This window comes from Podarcis vaucheri (genome assembly GCF_965113315.1).
Source record: "Podarcis vaucheri genome assembly, chromosome: 12".
Taxonomy (NCBI): domain Eukaryota; kingdom Metazoa; phylum Chordata; class Lepidosauria; order Squamata; family Lacertidae; genus Podarcis; species Podarcis vaucheri.
Genome location: NC_138750.1, coordinates 26469739 through 26490916, shown reverse-complemented (window position 1 = coordinate 26490916; position 21178 = coordinate 26469739). Strand labels below are relative to the sequence as shown.

Genomic DNA, 21178 nt, shown 5'->3' with positions numbered 1-21178 from the left:
TTATGCAGCCTGTGCTTTTTAATTTACTTTGTACATGACGGTTTCCTTTTGTTAAGGAAGCTTCGGCTAAAATAAACGGAAGAGCTTCAAGCTTTCAAATGGAAGGCAAATATTTTAGGAAAACGTGGCAGCAAAACATTACCAGGATGTTCTAGCTCAGACCTGCTTTTGCGGTTCTGAAACTACTTGAGCCACACACACCTTGCAGTTCTTCGTTTTCTTACAGTGCACCTACCTGAGGCAGTTCATTTCCCGTTTATTCTGATTTCTGATTACCCATTACCGTCACACACACACACACACACACACACACACACACACACACACAACATTCTTCTTTTCAGCCTCTGTGTTAATCAGGTTTATGGAAATCATGTTTGGAAAGGATTGCCCAGTACATTTCATTTTTGTTTCAACTACACAGTGTTATTTGGTCAGAGGGTGCATTTTTATTCTTCTTATTTGTCTCCTAGAATTAAAGCAATGCCTTTTAACAGAGAGAGGAATGTGGAAGCTGTAATATGTTTCAACAAGCACCACCCATAAGCCTCCTCTAAAATCATGAGGGTTAACGAGTCAAAGCACTGTGGCACATCAGTTGATCTGGCTGGAAAAAAGACTATGCAATTTTACATTGCTGCCTAAATGGGTGATGCTAGAAATCTATAAAGGAGTAAGGTGTGGTGATTTACACATGCTTTCTTTAAAAAATGAAAAGGTACCCCAATCTGTAGAGCACAACATCTTTGACTTAGGGCTCATCCACACTTTTGACCCATGCTTTCTAGGTCTGCACTTTCCCAGTCTGTTTCCGAAAACTTACTTTCTTTTGTCGCTTTCCCCAGGAAAACCTGCTCTTTAATGCCGAATTGGAACAAACAGCAATTTGAGTTTTCTGCAGATTGCCAAGAACATTAAAGAGCAGGTTTCCATGGGGGAAGCATCAGGGGGGAAGAAGCTCACTTGGACATGGGAAGAGTGCAGAGCTGTGCTTAGGAAGCTCGGATTAGTTTGGATGATACTAAATGAGCAAAATATGCAATGAAGCCTTTATCTTCTTAAGCATTCTGATGAAGAGCTCGGATTTCGTAAATGCAGTGAGACATTGCTAACCAAAGTCACCTATGTCTGAGAGTACTAAACAGTATTGAACTGAGCCAACATAGTATTGAACCCTCATTACAACTGCCGCTCAGAGGTGACTTTGCCTGTGTTTCCTGTTTGGCTGCTAAATTCTAATATTATACTAGGAGTGATCTTAGCAACCAGTTTTCCAGTCCTAAACTGTTTAGGAGCTTTGGTGCTAATTACGAGCCCTTTGATTTAGGTTAAGAAACAGATCTTGAGTCAGTGAAGCTGGCGTAATAACAGAGTTGCATGGTCCCAAAAACCTGCTCCCCATCAAACTCTAGCTGCAGTATTTTGTATCAGCAGATAACCTTTGAAAGCCCTCCTGTTCCAGGAACATGTGATTTAGCACATACACTGAAGCTATGACCAGCACTCCTGACCTCAGTTTCTACCTGGCTCTCCAGGAGCAACGCTGGGTCCCGGATGACTCCCAGCATGCAAACCTAATTCTTCCAGCATACTGCAACCCCGTCTGTAACTTAGGGGTCATCCAGACTCCTGCTTCTACTGCTTTCCCCCAGGAAAACCTGAACTTTACCGCTGAATTGAAGCAAACATCAATTTGGGTTTTCTCCAGATTGCTCCGATTCAGTGCTAAAGAGCAGTTTTTTTCAGGGAAAACAGGGGGGCAAACTAGCTTGGATCTGTGCTTTCTAAGCATAGACAAGCAGGTGTGGGGATGAGGCCATACTGTAATCGTCACCCATAACCTGTAGCCGTTCTAACCAGGACTACAGCCGTACCTTGTTTGTCGAACGCCCTGGAACTTGAACGTTTTGGCTCCCAAACGCCACCAACCTGGAAGTGATTGTTCCAGTATGCAAACGTTATTTTGGAACCCAAACGTCCGACGGGGCTTCCACAGCTTCTGATTGGCTACAGAGCAACTAGCAGGCTTATTGGGCCCCTGGGTTACCTGATGTCTGCTTTCCTGGAAACTGCCATTTCGCCCCCTGGTCATTTGCAGTGGTGGCGTTAAAGAGCAGAGACCAGGCAATCCTTCCCTAATGAATCTCCACAGTTTTCAAGACCACTGGTGCTGTACACCATGTATCTGTGGCAGTGTACATAGGAAGCTGCTTGCTGTCTAGCCCTTGCCCTTCTGATACAGGTTTCATAGGAACAGTTGCCAAAGCGCAGGTTTCTATATGAGTGCAGAATTTAATAAAGTATAGCAAAGCAAGAAAACGTTTTTCCTCCCTGTTTCCCCAGGGAATAAAAGTGTCTGGAAAAGACAGGATCTCTGTACGTACATCAAGCAGCCAGCTCTATTGGGATAATCTGAAACTGCCCTTGAGGAAAATGTCCTCATTGCTATCTAAAACATATTTATTTCACTTAAACACATTAGTGAGGAGTGCATAAATTAAAAGACCCCGTGCATTCTTGTATCATTCAGTCTACTGCAATGCTGACAGTTTGGATTGCACTAGGAAGCAGTGGTTGTGTATCAGACCATTTTCTGTACATGTGACCTTTAGTTTTGAAAAGGTCATATTTTATTTCTCATATTTCAATGTTTAAAGCATGGTGTGTAGCATTTAGTAATATTGAAAGGTTTGATGCTATCTAGAGCTTACATTCAGCTGAGATTATTAGTTTGGTTACAAGTAAGAAAGCAATTTATTCCGTTACATCAGTTGGGAAGGAATTAAATGCTGTGAAAATAACAGGTGCTTTTGGAATTTCTGGTTCCAGTGCATTTCATGTTTTTGTCTAATATGCAAATGACATCATCGGCAGAGCAAGAAACCACATATTCACGTTAAGGCTATGATCCTCTCTACCCATTTGGGAACTCATTCGCCTTTCCTTCTGAGTAGACATGCATAGGATTAGACAGTATTAGTCGGCGGAGAATCCTGCATTTTCTCCCAAACTAATTTCTGTTGTATTTCTGGTAGAATACATGGAAAGAATTATGAGTGTTGACCTTTTAAAATACTTCAGCATAGAGAGAGCATGCCAGTGGTCTGTACGTAAGGCCTACTGCATAATCATACTTCAAAATAATGTCTTTTCCCTGAAAGGTCATCAGATACATTTATCAAAAGATGGTGATAATGACTTGTTTTTGATAGAATTTCAAAACCATTTGAATAATGAATAGAAGTAGAAATTGCTTAATGATGCCATGGCTTGATCCAATCCATAGCCAATGATAAAAGAATGGGCAGTTAGGGCTCTTTATTCCCACTGAAGTTCTTTTCTATTATTGGAATCAGGAAATGATTCTTTATGTCTTCCCTCTGGGGCATTGAGTTGCAATAGCGACTAAGTGCCAAAAGCTGATCCATGCTGAGTTCAGCATATGGCATCAGCAGTTGCGCAGATAATTTAGCCCTTTGCAGCACAGCTGAAAGTCAGCTTGCATGAGCTGTTGAAAACCAGCAGCTGCCAGGGGCTCAAAGAGTAGCTGTAGTTATAAGCCAGTTTGATGTACCAGCCTAGAACACTTCACTGTGAAGTCAATTCCACCCTGGCAATACTGCCCTGGGCCAGGTATCGTGATCTACATTTACTGAAGTAGCTCTTTGAATGGGGGTTACTGGACTCCTTTAAGATAGAGAACAGGAAAAGAGAAGTCTATCGCTAATTCATAAAGGGGAGGTTTTTCATTACCATGGTGACGTGGGTAGAGGTAGAAGTGAACTATGAAAAGCTTGCTAATGCTGTTGGGATGAATTTCGTCAAACATTTCTCAAACATGATTTTTAATTATAGTATTCAGCAAAGTCCATCAGCACCTTGGTGCAATACTTGGGCACCTGGGCAATACTTTGGGGGCATATTGACTGTGACTAAGCCATTGTGTTGTAAGTGGTTAGAGTATTGGGAAACCCAAGTTCAAATCTCAACTTGGTCATGAAGCTCACTGGATGTTCTTGGGTCCCTTCCTCCCTCTTTCTCAGTCTTACCAACCTCACGTGGCTGTTGTGAGGTTAAAATGGAGGGGTGTACTTTGAACCTTTTGAAGAAAAGGTGTTATATAAAAACACAGTAAATAAAATAAAAAAAGTTAAAATTGCCCTTGTTCCTGGTTCCACTAGTTAGTCTAAACATGTTCAATGGATAAGTCTTTGTCTAGAGCAGAGCTTTCCAAACTGTGCGTGTGTCGGCTGCAGTGTGTAGGTGTGTCGTGGAAACACTCCCTGCACTCCTTCTGGGACAGGAAAGGGGTTAGTTTAACCCCTGGTTTGCTAGCAAAACTGAATTACCATGTTGCCAAATGATGCACGTCTAAAATTGTTTGTCACCAACAAGTTTGGAAAGCTTTGGGTCTAGAGATTTGCTTTGAAACATTGAAAAGCCAAATTGTTATGAGAGTGAGGCAGCTAAACATGCTGCCTTTGGGCTGTGGCGTTCGTACGGAGCCCCGGTCGTCTCACGGACTATTGACCCGTACACCACTAATCCGCTGCCACCAACCAGGTCCTCCCTGGTAAAATCACTTCAGTCTCAGTCAGCTTTTCAATTCATAAAGAAGAGTGTATTTTATTTCAGACTTAAAACAAAACTATTACAGCATTCCAAACAGTGTTCCTCTTTACTTTCTTAGTCTTATGTTTCTCTCTCTATCTCTGCTACCACCCCACACTCAAGGACCAACTGCCCTAACTGTCTCTCTATTACCAACTGCCTTTCCCAACCAGCCAACCCACTCAAACCAACCAACTACCCACCCACAACTCCCAACGAACTAACTCCAGTACTCCTCTCAGGACTCCTTTATAGACCCACTGACTCCACCCCCCTGGGTCCTGTCTATGCAGCCTATTTAACTACCGTATTTTTCGCTCTATAACACGCACCTGACCATAACACGCACATAGTTTTTAGAGGAGGAAAACAAGAAAAAAAATATTCTAAACGAAACAGTGGATGTATGATTTTTGTGGTTCATGCTGTGGCCACAGACATGTGATCTGACAGTGAGTTTGGGGTAGCCCAATGCAAAAATCCTGAGGATCCATGTGGATCCGTGCTTTGTAACCATGTTTTAAGTGGGGAGGGAAGGAAAAGCACTCAAGGGACAAGGAGCAGCGTGGGGTGTGTGGAGAAGGATGCTGCTAATAATGCAGAAGAGGGGTATAAGGGGAGAAGGCTCCTCTCCTCTCCCGCTTTGCTCCTTTAAAACAAGCAGGCTCTGCTTCTCTCCCTCCTCCCCGGCTTAGAGAGCTGAAAAGTTTTGCTGCTATTTAGCGAGCTGAGTGGGGAGGAGAGAGGGACAGAGAGCACAGTTTAAAGCAGCCAACCAGACAGGAGTCGCTTACACCTGTGTAAGTGGCTCCTCTCCCGCTTTGCTGTTTCAAAGCGAGCCACGGAGGAGGGAAGGAAGGGGAACCATGGATCCTCTGCTCATGACTGCAGCAGATCCCCCCCCCCCCGCCACCCGTAGGCATTCGCTCCATAACACGCACAGACATTTCCCCTTACTTTCTAGGAGGGAAAAAGTGAGTGTTATGGTGCAAAAATAAAAAAATTCCTTCCTGTAGCACCTTAAAGACCAACTAAGTTAGTTCTTGGTATAAGCTTTCGTGTGCATGCACACTTCTTCAGATACATTCTGTGTATCTGAAGAAGTGTGCATGCACACGAAAGCTTATACCAAGAACTAACTTAGTTGGTCTTTAAGGTGCTACAGGAAGGAATTTTTTTATTTTGACTATGGCAGACCAACACGGCTACCCATCTGTAAATGGTGCAAAAAATACGGTATTTCCCCTCCAGCACTCTCTCATATATGGTAACGTCATATGGGCAAATTATAAAATGTTTGTAGCCATTAAAAGGTATAAAATGTATCACCAGGTCTATTTACCTATGATGCTATCTGTATACCACTGTCTTCATTCAGGATCAAGAGGACATCCTGAAATGATTTAGAAGTTCCCTTCAGTGGAACAATAGGAGGTATGAACCTCTTAAAAGGGAGGAGACTTCCTCGTCCTCCTAGCTCAACTGTTTCCTGCCACACACTAGGAGGTTTTGGTCAACTGACAATTACAAAAGAAAAGAGGGGGACTTAAGGGGCACACAGACTTTCCTCTTCCTCCTCCTCTCATCTTTAGCCTTGATTAGGTAGTCAGGAAATACATTTTGCTTGCGCTAACCTCTTGTCCACAGCTGGAAAATGGAGCCATGGAAAAAGGTAGCCATGTCAGCCCATTATAGGGGGAAAAACATTTATTGTAGCCAAAACGTTACAAAAGTGTCTCAAGCTATTGAGTTTTCATTAGGCAAGACATTAAATAGAGCAAGGGGTATACCTACAGTCCTATGCATTTGCAAGCATACTTCCAATAAACCCTACTGAAATCAGTAGGGCTTGCTTCTGAGTTGAATATGCATAAGATGGCACTGTTAGTTGATAAAATATTTCCAAGATACTTGTAGACTTTTATGAGTAATTAAAATCGTTTCTGAGATTTTTTTATGATGTACGAAAGCTTAGCTGTACAAATTTCCATGCTATTTCATGAGGAAATGATCAGAGTTTCTTTAGCTGTTATTGCTGTTTTCTAGAATTTAATAAAAATTGTAACTTGGTTGACATATTTTCCAGAATGTGATTTGTTTGATGGCAGTACTTTTTAAATTCAAACAGAAGGCTGTTTAATATTTGGAATATTAATTATTTTGCAAGAACAGCACTCCTAGGGAGATAATTAACAGAACTCCGGAATTAGGACATGCCTTAGAGACATCCTGTAAAATAACTGCAACTCTTCAAGAAAATGTGCTAGGCTTTGGGGTAAGCCAAAAATTGTAAGTTTTGCAAGCCCATTAAAAAAAAGCAAATTACTGAAGGATGTAAATGTTAATACCAACTTATTATGCCTACTAACTTATCTTGAGGGTTTTCAAGCTGATGATAAGACTCTCATACAACCAGCAACACGGTTTTAGGAACAGTAAAACCTGAGCCCAAAGATGCTGTTTATGTTTCATAACCAAGCTTAAATAAAATAAGGCAGCAAAACGTTCAGCACAGATATAACAGTGCAATCCCATGCACTGAGGTAAGTTCCATGGCATTCAGTGGGGCTTTATTCTAGGATCTAGGTAAATGTCATAGCAGGGATAGGGAACCTCAGTTCCAGAATCCGAATGCCCTGCTATCCAACCCAGTAGGCTTTCCACAGACAACACCTTTCATTTGGTACAGCTGAAATGTAGCTATATTATGCAGACGGAAGAGCCCCATTGTGCTGGTCCCGAGGGTAACCGTGCGGCAAGGTCCGAGTCCAGTCCAAGGTCAAGGGTGCGGTATGGAGGCTGTCTGTCAAGGCAGAAGCTGGGTCCAAGGCAGGGAGTTGGGTGAGGTCAGGAACTCTGGCAGAAGAGCAGGACAGGGTGCAGGCAGGAACAGGCTACCAACAATGTTGCTCCCGCAACCTGGGACTGGGGCTGGCTGGCTTTTATCTGCCCCGAGGCATAGGACGGCCCCGGTCCACAGGTGACTCGCCTCTCCTGGCCTGGAGGCGAGCACTCATCCTGCGGGAAATTAGTTCCCTCCGCCTTTCTGCCCTGAGCCTCTGCAGCTCAGGAGAGGCTGGAGGGTTACTGGACCCAGAGGCAACCTCCTCTTCCCCTGGCGGGGCTGAGAGTGGAGCACCTGCAGGCAATGGGTCCTCCATCACCTCAGGAGCCAGAGCAGACTCAGCTGGTGCCTGCACCTGAGGATCCAACACAGGTGAGGACCCTTCAGGCTCAAGCCCCAGCCCCGGCTCAGCTGGTTCTGGAGGCCAGGAATCCTGTGCAGCCTGGGATTCCTCAGGTTCAGCCTCCAAGTCTGAATCCTAGGCCATCACACCCATCCTTTTCTGCCCATTTTTCCTCTTCCAACAAAATGGCCCCCAGCTCTCAGAAAGCTGGCTATGAAAGATTCACCATTCCTGCGCTATAGGATGGTAGCCTGAATATTTTTCTTTGAAGATTCTGCCTTTCGTAGCAAATTTAACATAGAGCTTAATTTTCAGCCTTTGTTTTCATTGCAGTCACTGAGATGCGCTTATAGGTTACATTTCAGGACTAAAAACATGGAGAGATTTGTTTTGGCTTCTGTTGAATCAGGGTATACAAGATAAGTTACTAAACACACTATTTTTTAAAAAAAGATATTTATTAAAAGTTTTTAAGATATAACAAGAAAAAAGAAAAATAAACATACAAAATAAAAAACAGTTAAAAACACACATTAATTTTCAATAATATAACTTCCATACACTTATTTCCTCGGACCTCCTCATACCTCCCTTCTTTGTATTCCAGTTCGATTTGTTAGTTCAGCAAATCCTTACCATTAAACTTTTACCCATTTGTGAAACCTCTTCTTTTTTTTCATATCTCTTAAAGCATTACAGCTGGAAACCGCTTAGTTTCTATCCAACATCCTTCTAACATTCATTAATTTTACAATGTTTCTGTAAGTAGTCTTTGAATTTCTTCCAGTCTTCTTTCACCGACTCTTCTCCGTGGTCTCGGATTCTGCCAGTCATTCCATGTAGTCAATCACCTTCATCTGCCATTCATTACTAAACACACTATTACACATTTCTAGCAGTTTTTGCATCATGCCGGAAAAACATAGGCAGTAGGTAGCACCAGCTAAACAAGAGCCCAGAAACCCCGAACTCTAGTAAAAGTTAGCACAAAGGCGGGTGTCTTTGGTAATTATATGTTCCAAAATGCCAGCAGATGCCAAGTCCATGTTGTCGTTGCCTCTAAAACACTCAGCTCTGTTTCTCTGTATCAACTGAGTTGGGTGAGGCTGTGCACATCCTGGACTCAGTGTTTGGCTGGATGTGGACCAATAAGTTGAAGCTGAATTCTGACAAGACAGCGGTCATGTGGGAGGGCCATAACCAGGTCCAAGAATTGGGTAGGTTGTCTTTTCTAGCAGTCCTTTTGAACCAACATGTGTGTAGTCTGGGGCTCCTGGGAGTGCCACTAGATACATTAGTGTCTCTGGAGGTTCCAGTGCCCTCTATGGTATATGCCTGGTACACCAGGTTTGTCCATCCCTGGACATATAGAGCCTTGCCACTGTGGCCCATGCGCTGGTAACCTGAAGATTGGATACCTATAATATACTCTATACCCTTGAAGTTGGTTTGCGGCAAGTAGAATGCTATGACAAGCTTTCCTATCAGGGGTAGCGTACCATAAGCACATAACCATTTTTCACTGGCTGCCAATATGCTACTGAGACTGCTTCACAGTTGTATTGGTTTATAAAGCCCTGTTGAACTTGAACCCCAGATTTCTAAGAGTGCAGTCAGTTTCATGTAGACCTGCCCAGTTGCTAAGATCTGCAAGAGAGGCATGCCTGGCTGTGCTGCATTGAGCTGAAGCCTTCTCACTGGTGGCAGCCCAGCTTTGGAATTCCCACCCCTCTGAGATATGAATGGCACCAATTCTGTTGAACTTTTGATACCAGCTGAAGACTTGGTAATTCACCCAGCCCTTTGTTAGTTAGAGTTTAGTGGCAATATGGATGTGTGTGTGTTTCTATTGCTTGGTTACAATTTATCTGCCCCATATCCTTTTGTGATTGTATATGAATGTGCATTTTAACGAGTGGGTAAGACTTGTTAAGTTAATTAATTAAGCATGTGAATTAATCCTCAGCTTCTAATGTATAATGCTCTTTTGTTATGAGCTCTTTATGTGAGTGGGTATTATTATCTTGGAAGATGTTCAGTAGGGCCAGATGTTCAGTGGGGTGGCTTCTAATACTTGCTTAGTTATTTTGCATATTTCCTATATGACTGATGTCCAGAAGAGTTGGGTTTTGGGACATTCCCCCCACATGTGGAGGTATATGCCTGTGGAGGTGCAGCTTCTCCAGCATTTTGGTGAGGCTTCTGGGTATGTCAGCGCTAGTTTCCGTGGTGTTAGGTACCATCTGTGAGTGAGTTTCAGGGTGAGTTTTTTTCTTTTAGCTGAGATGGATTTAAGAGAGGTTAGACCACATTCCAGTCCATTGGGTGGGGTTAATTCCATAGCCTATGTTGTGCTCCCATTGTTTTTTGATTATGTCGAGAAGGGTTGTGGGATTTTGTAGCAGTATTTTGTATATTGTGGATACCATCCCCTTGCCGTGTCCGTTTGTTGTTAGGAGGAGGTTTTTGGAGGTTGTCAAGGGCCTAGTTACTGCTTTGAATTGCTATGATATTAGAGTCCATATTGTTAGTTCTGCGTTTTGCTGAGGCTTGGGAGTAGATTTGTTTGAGGGTTAGTAAGAAGTTGGGACCAAATTTCATGTTTGTTAGTACAGTGGTACCTCAGGTTAAGTACTTAATTTGTTCCGGAGGTCCGTTCTTAACCTGAAACTGTTCTTAACCTGAAGCACCACTTTAGCTAATGGGGCCTCCTGCTGCTGCCGCGCCGCCGGAGCACAATTTCTGTTCTCATCCTGAAGCAAAGTTCTTAACCTGAGGTAATATTTCTGGGTCTGAAACCTGAAGCGTATGTAACCCAAGGTACTACTGCACTGCTAATAGGTATTTCCATTCTAGGCAATCAAAAGCTTTGAGGATGTATAGGGACATAATTGTCAGTGGGAGGTTAGTTGCCATGCTATGTTCAATCAGATTCAGTAGTTTCCTAATGGGGTCTGTTATATTGCGGCCAGGGACAAAGCAAGTCTGGTCTGGGGCTATTAATTTGCATAGGAATTTTTTTTTTGGCAATCAGCCAAGATTAATGTGAATATCTTGTAGTCTTGGTTTATTAATGAGATTGGGTGGTATGATTCTACTTTGAGGCTGTCTTTGAGTTGTTTTGGAATAGAGACTATTTTGGAGGAGGTCCAGGTTTTAGGAATGGGGCCCCCTTTTATGATGTTGTTAAATAGGTAGGTCATCAGAGGTTCTTTGAATTGCTTATAGAATTCTGCTGTAAAGCCTTCTGGGCCTGGGGCTTTGAGTCGTTTCAGGTTTATGAGGACAGTATCTATTTCCTCTGGTGTAATAGGACTGTCCATGAATCTTCTTCATCAGTTAAGGTTGGCATGGTCAGTCCTGCTAGGAATTTTTTGATTTCCCCCTCTGGTGGGTTGTGGGAAGTGTATAGGTTGGAGTAAAATCCCACAAATTCTGAGGTTATTTCTATGGAGGAGAATGTTATGTTGCTGTCTTTTTTGGTGATGCAGTGTATTCTTGTTTTGAGTGATTTTTTTCCTACACCTGTTTGCCAGTAGTCTAGAGTTTTTCACTCCACACTTGTAGAAGTGTTGTTTTGAGTATAGAATGGCTGATTTCTCGTGAGTTGAGTTCCCTCCTTTTTTTGTTCTATATAAGGAGTCTTTTAGCTCATGTTTGTTTGTAGCATGCTGAATATGGCAGCCTAGTTTCTTTTCTCCAAGTTGAATGCATTTCATTATATTTGCAAATTGCTAGTGAATAAAACTGCTGTACGTCTAGGTAAGATTGAGTGTAAGAGCTATTCAGGTCAGGGTTTTCCAAGGCTGTGCATTGCTTTTCTTAGTCAGTTATAGGAACAGGGCTGGATCACCTCATTTACCCTTGACTAGTGGGAGAAGTGAACATGTTCCCAGTGACGGAGATGATAAAATGACATGTGTCAGGCACAACTGAGTGAGCGAAAGCCGTGATTTGGATTTTGCTAAAGGTTAATAAGTTTTCAGGGAACATATCAGCTTCCCTTAGGCAAATAAATGGACATTTTGTTAACTTATGACTACGTTGCAGAAACTGGAACTGTTCCTGCAACAGCATTTCTAATGGAAATATTCCCTGTGATCATTTTCGGTCAGTTTGCTGCTAGGGCACTCTAAAAATGTGAAAGCATGAAGTTTCCTGGAAATTATACAATAGTGGTATTCGTGGTTCCATATTTACTTTTGAAGCCTGTAGATTTGGCCCCAATTTCTAATTTCTAATTGATAGGTAGATTGAACCATGTGTAAACTGTGTAAGGTATGCTTAAACAAATTCTAATTTATGCTCCAATTCTCAGGATGATTCTGTACAGATTCTGTACATCTGAATGTGAGCATTGGGAGAGAAGTTGTGTTCAGTTTGGAATACTTTTCAGGAATTCTTCCTTTTTAATTCAAACCACATTTCATACAGTAAATAAGAGCAAAGTTTACTAAATGTAATCGTTTTCTTCCATATAATATTTTGAGATTTTGTGAAATCCTAATCACAAGATTAAGCAGGAATTTTTATATCATCTTACGATAAGCTCAGAGCCCATTAAGGTGCAGATTCCTCATATCTTCCTGTGGGATTAGCAGACGGCAAACACAATATAATTTGTTCATAAACTTTTTTTTATTAAATTAACTCATATATTAAAATGAATTAATAGAATAAGATATATTATAATTCTGATTTTGCATTAAAAACTATTAGCAGCATGTATATGCTATAGAGAATGGTTGCTCTTAGCTGTGAAAATTCAGCCGTGCTTGACAATGAATTATGAAAATATTTTCATAGCATTTCCTGCTCAATGGTTTGTCAATTTCAAGTGTCATAAAGTTGATACTTTTGGGGGGAAGGTTAGCACAATAATTTCAAAGTGTTACGGAGTTTGGTTTTCCTCTTTCTGTCCTGTGGTTGAGTGGTGCCAAATGTTTGGAGGCTAACGTGTTTGGCACAAAAAACAAAGCTTTGGTATGAAAACAAGGGGGAGAAGATCTCTATTCATGCAAGCTCATTGTTCACTGCCCCAGTTGGCTACTACTTGAGGGCATCTTTGTCTTTCTACAAATGATGTCATGCACATAGCCAATCAGATTTGACCACATTGCTGTGTCACTGTAACAACAAAGATGCATTGGGGAAAAATAGGACCTAAAGTACCGGCTGTTCAGGACTGGAAGTACTCTCGTTGTGAAGTTCTGCTGCTACCTAAACACAAGTTACTAGAGAAGCGTCACTGCCTGGACTTGATATATGAGAGCACTTTTGCTATGCGCATACTCCCACCCCAAAAGGAAAACCCACTTTAGAAGTACAAAACATCCACAAATCTTCCCCTGTTAAATTTGTTTCATGTAAGCCAGTGATGACCAAACTTGGCCCTCCAGCTGTTTGGGGACTACAACTCCCATGATCCCTAGCTAACAGGACCAGTGGTCAGAGATGATGGGAATTTTAGTCCCAAAACATCTGGAGGGCCGAGTTTGGCCATCACTGATGTAAGCTGTTCTGCCTGATATTTTATGTGGCCAGACAATTACCAAACAGAATAAAGAAAGGATATAATTTAGAGAATACAATATTAAGATATAACCAAAAAGCAGGGGAAACTATTATGCAAGAAACCAGAAGAGGAAGTTGAGGGTAGTTGTGGTGGGGAGGGGGTTATTTGGTTTTGTGTTTATATTCGAGATGATGCTATTGTGATGAAGATAAACATGTAAAAATCAATAAAAACTATTTTAAAAAGAAGTACAAAACATCCATGAACCTTCCCCTGTTCAATTTGTTTCATGTAAGCTGTTCTGCCTGATACTTTATGTAGTCAGATGTGTAGACTTTTTACAATTTGAGATAGCGCTCTTCAGAAAACATTGCTACAATAAGGTGGAGCGTGGTTGTATGAATAAATGCTCATACTTTATTTAAACCAAGGGTTGCCAAATAGCCACATTTGCAAAGCAGATAAATTGCTGTGGGCACCCACACCCTGCAACCAGGCACTGGCAGCAACCTATTTTATCAACTACAGCAGATCATTTCTTTCAGTTCTGTTTTCTGCAGTGGGAGGTGCTAGGGACAGCTGCACATTCCTGCAGTGCAAGGGGATTGGGCTAGATGATCCTCAGGGTCCCTTCCAACTCTACAATTCTATAATAAACAAATAATAATAAAATTTTATTTATATCCCGCCCTCCCCAGCCAAAGCTGGGCTCAGAGCGGCTAACAACAATAAAATGATACACATCCTAAAATCATTTCATTATAAAATTAATTCCAGTCAGATTAATGGCAACCAATTGGGCTAGAGTTCTGTGAGGATTGCCAAAGGAGGGAGTCAGGCTGTGCCCTGGCCAAAGGCCTGGTGGAACAGCTCTGTCTTACAGGCCCTGCGGAAAGATGTCAAATCCCGCAGGGCCCTAGTCTCTTGTGACAGAGCGTTCCACCAGATCGGTGCCGCAGCCGAAAAAGCCCTGGCTCTGGTTGAGGCCAGCCTAACCTCTCTGTGGCCCAGGACCTCCAAGATGTTTTTGTTTGAAGACCGTTAAGTTTCTCTGTGGGACATACCAGGAGAGGCGGTCCCGTAGGTATGAGGGTCCTAGGCCGTATAGGAATCTATTATGTATATAGGGCATAAATAATACACTGGGAGGGGATCATTGCCCACACTAAATAAATACTGTTTCTGGGAAGTTCTAGAAAATAAATAGAAACAGAATCGAATAGGGTGGTCCTATTCGATCGTAGTGTTGCATCGTAGAGTCCTCCCAGTTCCTCTCTTTTCCATTTTCTATTTCAATCCCCCAGGAGCTTTTCAGTATTCTATAGCCACTGGGCATGCTGAGTCCTCCTTTGGATATTTTGGGGTTTCCTCCATTTCCTTGGTTCCCACCACCACCACCATTTATTTTTGTACTTCTGCAAACCTTTGTGTCTCCCCAAGTCTGCTGGTACTTGCTGCTTTCGAATGGGTGGTGCGTTTTGGCTACCCAAGCGGCAGCATGAACATCCGAAATAGACGGAGTGATGAATGAAGCCTCTTAGTGTGCATGGCTGTTTGCCAAGGTCCTCGGTCACCGACAGGCTTGGATCTCAGGCGTTCCAGGAGCTGGGCTGGAGTCAGAACCTTGAGCAGCTGCGTCCTTGTGGAAAGCCATTGGACTCCTTGGACTCAAGTCATTTTACTGGCTCTTTGCCTTGCTGCATCCCAATCCGCTATGATTTGTGCCCTTTCCTATCCCTGTATAAATTTCCCCTTCCTGCTAGCCGACTTTTGGCAGCAAAGCCTTTTACTGTATTCAGGTCACGATAATTTCCTCACTTCACCTTGCCTATTTTGCCGGGTTCCTTGGCTCTAATAACTCTCTCATTCCCTTTCTTCGCTCTCCATACTTGCCTGAACCACATTTTTGCTCTCTGGTCCATGGTTTCTCCTTCTCCTTTGGTCAGGTTATCATATTGTTTATTCCATTTTAAAATTGTCCTTCCGCCAAGGTTCTCAGATGGCCCAGAAACTGGCTTGCTGAAAAGCAACTATCTCCCCAAAATCAAGATCCTACTTCTCCCTCTCTCAAAGACTTTGGCTCCACCAGGTCCCGCCATTCTTCAGTCCTCCTGGGACCAAAAGATCCCAGGGGGAGCAAGATATATCAGCAGAAGTAATAAAATTATTGGGCCTATAGGCTGTTCAAGTAGTGATTTTATATTCCCTCTATAATTATTAATTATAGCGTTCTCCATTTTGTACTCCAGTGGGATGCAGCTTGACTTTTTCCAAGGATGTTTCAAGAATGTTCCTTTCATCTGATGTTATTTACCCTTTGGAAAAGTTTGAACACCTTTCTGAAACGATACTTCAAATACTAGTAATCAAACAAACAAAGAGTAGCAAATGCATACCCCAAACAATCTTCAGACATAATAGCAACACTCTCTCTCTCTCACTGGTGATTTAAGATAGTAAAATGTATGCATACATGAGAGAGCCTAACACAAACAAAAGGATTAAAGCAGTTGCCATTTTTAATGTATTGCACTGATTGTCCCGATAAGACTGGGATAGTAAACACCAGTAATTGGTAAGTGGTTCAGTACACAGCGTAAAGCAAACAATTCACTTATGATTTAATTGTTCAGAATATAATTGCCTTTCAAAGCAAATGCCACTGTATGCTAATTCAGAGCATTTTGAAGTGGATGGTAAATAATAAGCAGGTATCTATGGACATCTCTGTGCTTTTTCCCCCCTTTCCCCTTTAATACTTTATCTGAAACCATTCCACGCAAATACATATAGTAATCAGGACTGTGCGTATGCTGGTGTTTGCAGTGCTAAACATCATGAAGTGTGAAGGTGAACAGTTGGAGACACATGGTGGATGCATGCCAATGAGCGACAGACCAGCAATGTTAAAATTAGACAGCTTCAACAAGGATGCATATGCATACCCATACATTCATAAATTTGATAATACTAGTACTACTAATAATAAATTTATTATTTATTACTCTGGATGGCTCCCAACAGAATATTAAAAACACAATAAAACAGCAAACATTAAAAACTTCCCTAAACAGGGCTGTCTTCAGTTGTCTTCTAAAAGTCAGATAGTTGTTTATTTCCTTGACATCTGATGGGAGTGAAGGCGCCACTACTGAGAAGGCCCTCTGCCTGGTTCCCTGTAACCTCACTTCTCTCAGTGAGGAAACCGCCAGAAGGCCCTCGGTGCTGGACCTCAGTGTCCGGGCTGAACGATGGGGGGTGGAGACGCTCCTTCAGGTATACTGGGCCCAGGCCGTTTAGGGCTTTAAAGGTCAGCACCACCACTTTGAATTGTGCTTGGAAATGTACTGGGAGCCAGTGTAGGTCTTTCAGGACTGGTGTTACATGGTCTTGGCGGCCACTCCCAGTCATCAGCTTAGCTGCCACATTCTGGATTAGTTGTAGTTTCTGGGTCACCTTCAAAGGTAGCCCCACGCAGAGAGCATTGCAGTAGTCCAAGCGTGTGTCATTTACATACCACTTGCACTCAGCATTCACACATGCTCCACATTTATCAACCCTTATAGCCTATTCGTGCTTACTCTAAAGTAAGCTCAGGTTCCAAGTAAGAGAGTGTCAGATGCCACCCTTTGTCTGATGTGTTCATTACTACTGGTACCCCCTACTCTTGGCATCAATGGCAGCGACATGGAGCAGTTTTCTGTGCTGCCTTTCATTCTAGGAATTCTCAAGGCTGCTTACGATAATAAAAACAATATATCACAACAGGATAGTAACAGAATTAAGTTGTGTCATTTGTCACTATTCCCATCTTAGTATCAGCTGTGTATGTGCAGTTCTGTTTTTTGCTTTACAGAAAGTTTATTCGTGTCGCAGTTGCAAATCTTCACAAACGTAGCTTTCCAATAGTCTACATTAGTCTTGATATTCTGTTGCAGCAGAATATGAAAATACAGATAAAACTCTTCCAGCCATTTGCTTATCAAACCAGCCCCCCTTTTTTTTATTAGTTTCCCACATGTTTACTTTAATATGAATGTGAGAGTCTCATAAAATTCCGTCTTCCTTTTAATGCTCATTAGCTTAAAAAGGCTACCTCTTTCGGCTTCATAATAAGATTGTACTTGGCTTGTTTCCTGAAGTAAGATTGCAAATGAAAGTGTGGATCACGCAGTAGTACTGCAAGGGAAAACAAGTGTTTTACTTCTACAATGTGTCAGCGCATTTGTCTTTACATACCGGTACATACAATATTATCCCAAGGATTATCTAGTTACTATGATCAAAGCTGATGTTAATAAGATAATTTAATAAGCATCCAATGCCACAGACTTGGGTATTAGGAGGGGGGGGAGAAGTCATTTCTGGCCATCCATCCTTACTTTGAAGGATAGATGCAACAAACGGAATTAAACATTGCTGTGAAACAGCTTATTTGTATAGAAAGAAGCCATAATGATAAACGTAAGATCAGCTGAATGAACAGTAGCAACACCAGATCCAATCAAGCTTGCAGTGTATAGCATTTAGAATTATTGATGAAATACGGTTAACTCTGCATTTATTTTAAGTATATCCATTTTGCAAATTAATGATACACCCCAAATATTAGGGAAACAGAATTATGTTAGACATTGACTATAAGAAACGTAGAAAGCCTCAGCCAGAGCGGTCTAGTGTTAAAGTGATTGTTTTGAGAGTTAAGTGGTTGGAGAATTGTGTGGAGGAGTAGATGATAAATGTATCTATATATTGCTGGAGTTTATTGCCTCAAATGCATAGTCTCATTTTTAAAAGCACACTGCAGTTAATCACTTGCACGGCATACCGACTGTGTATGTAGGTATATATAATGCACAAATATGTGTGAGCTCAGGAAATGTGCTTGGATTTTTCATTACCATAAGTAGCATAGGAATAGAAAACATCAGATTGTTTTAATTAACCTGCATATTGTTTCTAGATTAATGATACAGTCTACTCGGCCATTGTATTTATCATTATAATGATGCACGTTGCAGAAGCAGCCTATAGGATTCCATAGCAGAAATAAATGGCCACCTTTGCTGAAGCAAAGTAAACTGGCTGCTTATGCATGAGTGTAAATATGAGCAGCTACAGAAGTTTAAATGTACTTCCAATCCGCGTTCCGTGGCCTCTCCCACCTTCCCTCTGATATATATGACCTTGGGTTCCTTGGCAGGATGTGGTCATCCAAACAAGACATGTTCGGGGGGGGGCACTAGGGGCGCATTGGAAGATGGCTGACAATAACATCTGTCCGACCCACACGAGGTAATTAAGAGGCTGTGATGGGAGTGTAGGTTCCATACTCTGACGCACGGGATCCTCTCCCAGTTAAATTTCTTATTATAGGGAACCAGGCAGAGGGCCTTCTTGGTAGTGGCCCCCGCCCTGTGGAACGCCCTCCCACCAGATGTCAAAGAGAACAACAACTACCAGACTTTTAGAAGACATCTGAAGGGAGCTCTGTTTAGGGAAGCTTTTAACGTTTGATGCATTACTGTATTTTAATATTTTGTTGAAAGATGGGTGGGGTATAAATAATAAATTATTATTATTATCTGTGACAGGGTACCTACACAACTCCTATGAAATGACAAATATTGCAGGGAGGGGATATCATATATTGCGCTAAATTCAATGGTAACTTCTAGTTCTCTTCAGTTCTGTATAGGAGTTACATGCTGAAAGGTTCACTGAGCTTTCGGTTGACCTGTTTTTTTCTTTTGTCCCTATTTTAGATGCCGAAGAGTATCAGCCCCCAATATGGAAATCATACCGTGAGTATCAGAAACTGGAATTTGGGGGTGGGAGGAGGGCAGGGGACCTAACATGGGAGACTTTGGAAGGGCATTGTGTGTGATTTGAGGAACCTAAAGGAAGTGAGCACTGATAAGAGGAACCATGGGAGCAGGTGCTTAAGTTCCAAGTCAAAATTATCTTTTTAAAATAACAATTTTAGTAAGGTTAAAAGCTATCTAGAGAAGACGTGGAACCAGTGGGTTTTAAGTGACTAGAAAGGCATCTGTAAGGGATTTCTAAGTACAGGGTTGCCTGCCTTGTGGCATGAAATTAGAATAGAGCAACAATCTTATATACACTTACCTGAGAATAAGTCCCATTGCACCCAGGTGGACATGTGTAGGATTGCATTGCACGTGGTTGCTGGGATTTCTTCTTGCTCCACATTTGCCAACCACCTGCCAAAGCCAAGAAGCATCAGTTTTGGAATAGCTGCTTTGAAATGGGTGGGGTGACCTGTCTAAGCCACTGCTATTGCGTAGGTGCTTATTAACTGGACATAAAAGTCAGAGAAACAGAAATGGAACCAACAGATGCAACAAAGAGTGTGTTGATTGACTAAAGGTGCAGCACAAAATCCCTGGCGCAGGAGTGCAGGCAGAGGGAAAAAAGAGAGATTTACTCCAAGGGCAGGTCCTGGCATGATTCTAAGAACAGCCCTTAAAAGCTCGTTTTATTGTTCTTGCTAACACAACAGTCTGTCATTAGAGACTTAGGAGATCACATGGTGTATATGTTTTAATTATATGTACTGCTGAAACAGAAAAAGGATGCTGCCAATCTGTTGTCAAGAATTGTGTGTGTGTGTGTGTGTGTGTGTGTGTGTGTGTGTAAGCCTCATTCATTTTACCATGTGGCAGGGCAAAAACTGTAGTGGACCTTCATGTTGAAAGTGTTGCCTTTTTCTTAACTTTGGTTGTAGTTGGACCATTAATTCAAGACAAATTTCTGGGAACCTGGTTGTTGTTTACCCCCCACTTCCAACGGAATATTGAATAGGATGTCAATCATATATTTAGTGCTGGAGAAAGCCACATTCAAAATGAAGAATTCGAAAGCATGGAATACACAGGAGAAGTTTTCAAAGACTGAATCCAGATGCCATTCCTGTCAGCTTTAGAGCTTGTTGGATTTACCTCTAATCTACAAATACTATTGTCACCCACACATGCTACCCTTGCGCCCTAGTTCAGATGTCATGTTGTTTTTACGTTATTTCTCATGTACAGTGACATTACAAACACAGATTGTTGGGCTGGACACCAGTCTGAGAGCAGACTCAGACTAGATTGTAAAGCACCATTAGTCTCAAATTGGGAACTCTGGCAGTTAGACACAACTGTCTTAGGCTCTGAGCCACTGTTACCACTGGGCTGCTGTCTGCTGTGATGGTGGTTGTTGTTTTATGTTGCTCTTCCTCCAAAGGAACCCAGGACAACAAACATGGCAGTACGAGAAAAAGTACAATTGAAACATATGAAATCAGTTAGACACCAACAATGCTGTCAGCCACAAGGAATTACAGAGACTTACCCTTCCATACGCCGGCTCCCTCGGCCAATAAAGCGAGATGAGCACCACAACCCCAGAGTCAGTCACGACTGCACCTAATGGTCAGGGGATCCTTTAACTTTACCTTTACCCTTCCATATGGTCAGGTGACGCAGAGGACCAGTCAGTTGCATTTCACCTGATCCTATAAATCCTCAAGACTCTGACCCGGAGATGGCTCAGTTCCCTGAGACTCACTTTGTAATACAGTGGTACCTCGGATTACAAACACCTCGGATTACAAACACTTTGGGTTACAGGCTCTGCTAACCCGGAAGTAGTACCTTGGGTTAAGAACTTTACCTCAGGATGAGAACAAAAATAACACGCCAGCGGCAGGGCTGCAGCGGGAGACCCCATTAGCTAAAGTGGTACCTCAGTTTAAGAACGGTTTCAGGTTAAGAACGGACCTCCAGAACGAATTGAGTTCGTAACCAGAGGTACCATTGTAGTTCTTTCTGAATCTTATCTGGGCACTCATAGAAGT

At 42.2% G+C, this 21178-nt stretch overlaps 1 protein-coding gene across 1 annotated transcript in view; it reads left to right on the top strand.

The window, feature by feature from the left end:
- CHN2 (chimerin 2) overlaps nt 1–21178 on the top strand; it is a 146312-nt gene that overhangs the window by 33321 nt on the left and 91813 nt on the right. Inside the window, exon 2 of the mRNA XM_082193503.1 lies at nt 19080–19118. Within this exon, the coding sequence (XP_082049629.1) occupies nt 19080–19118 (39 nt within the window). The remainder of the gene's footprint in view (nt 1–19079; nt 19119–21178) is intronic.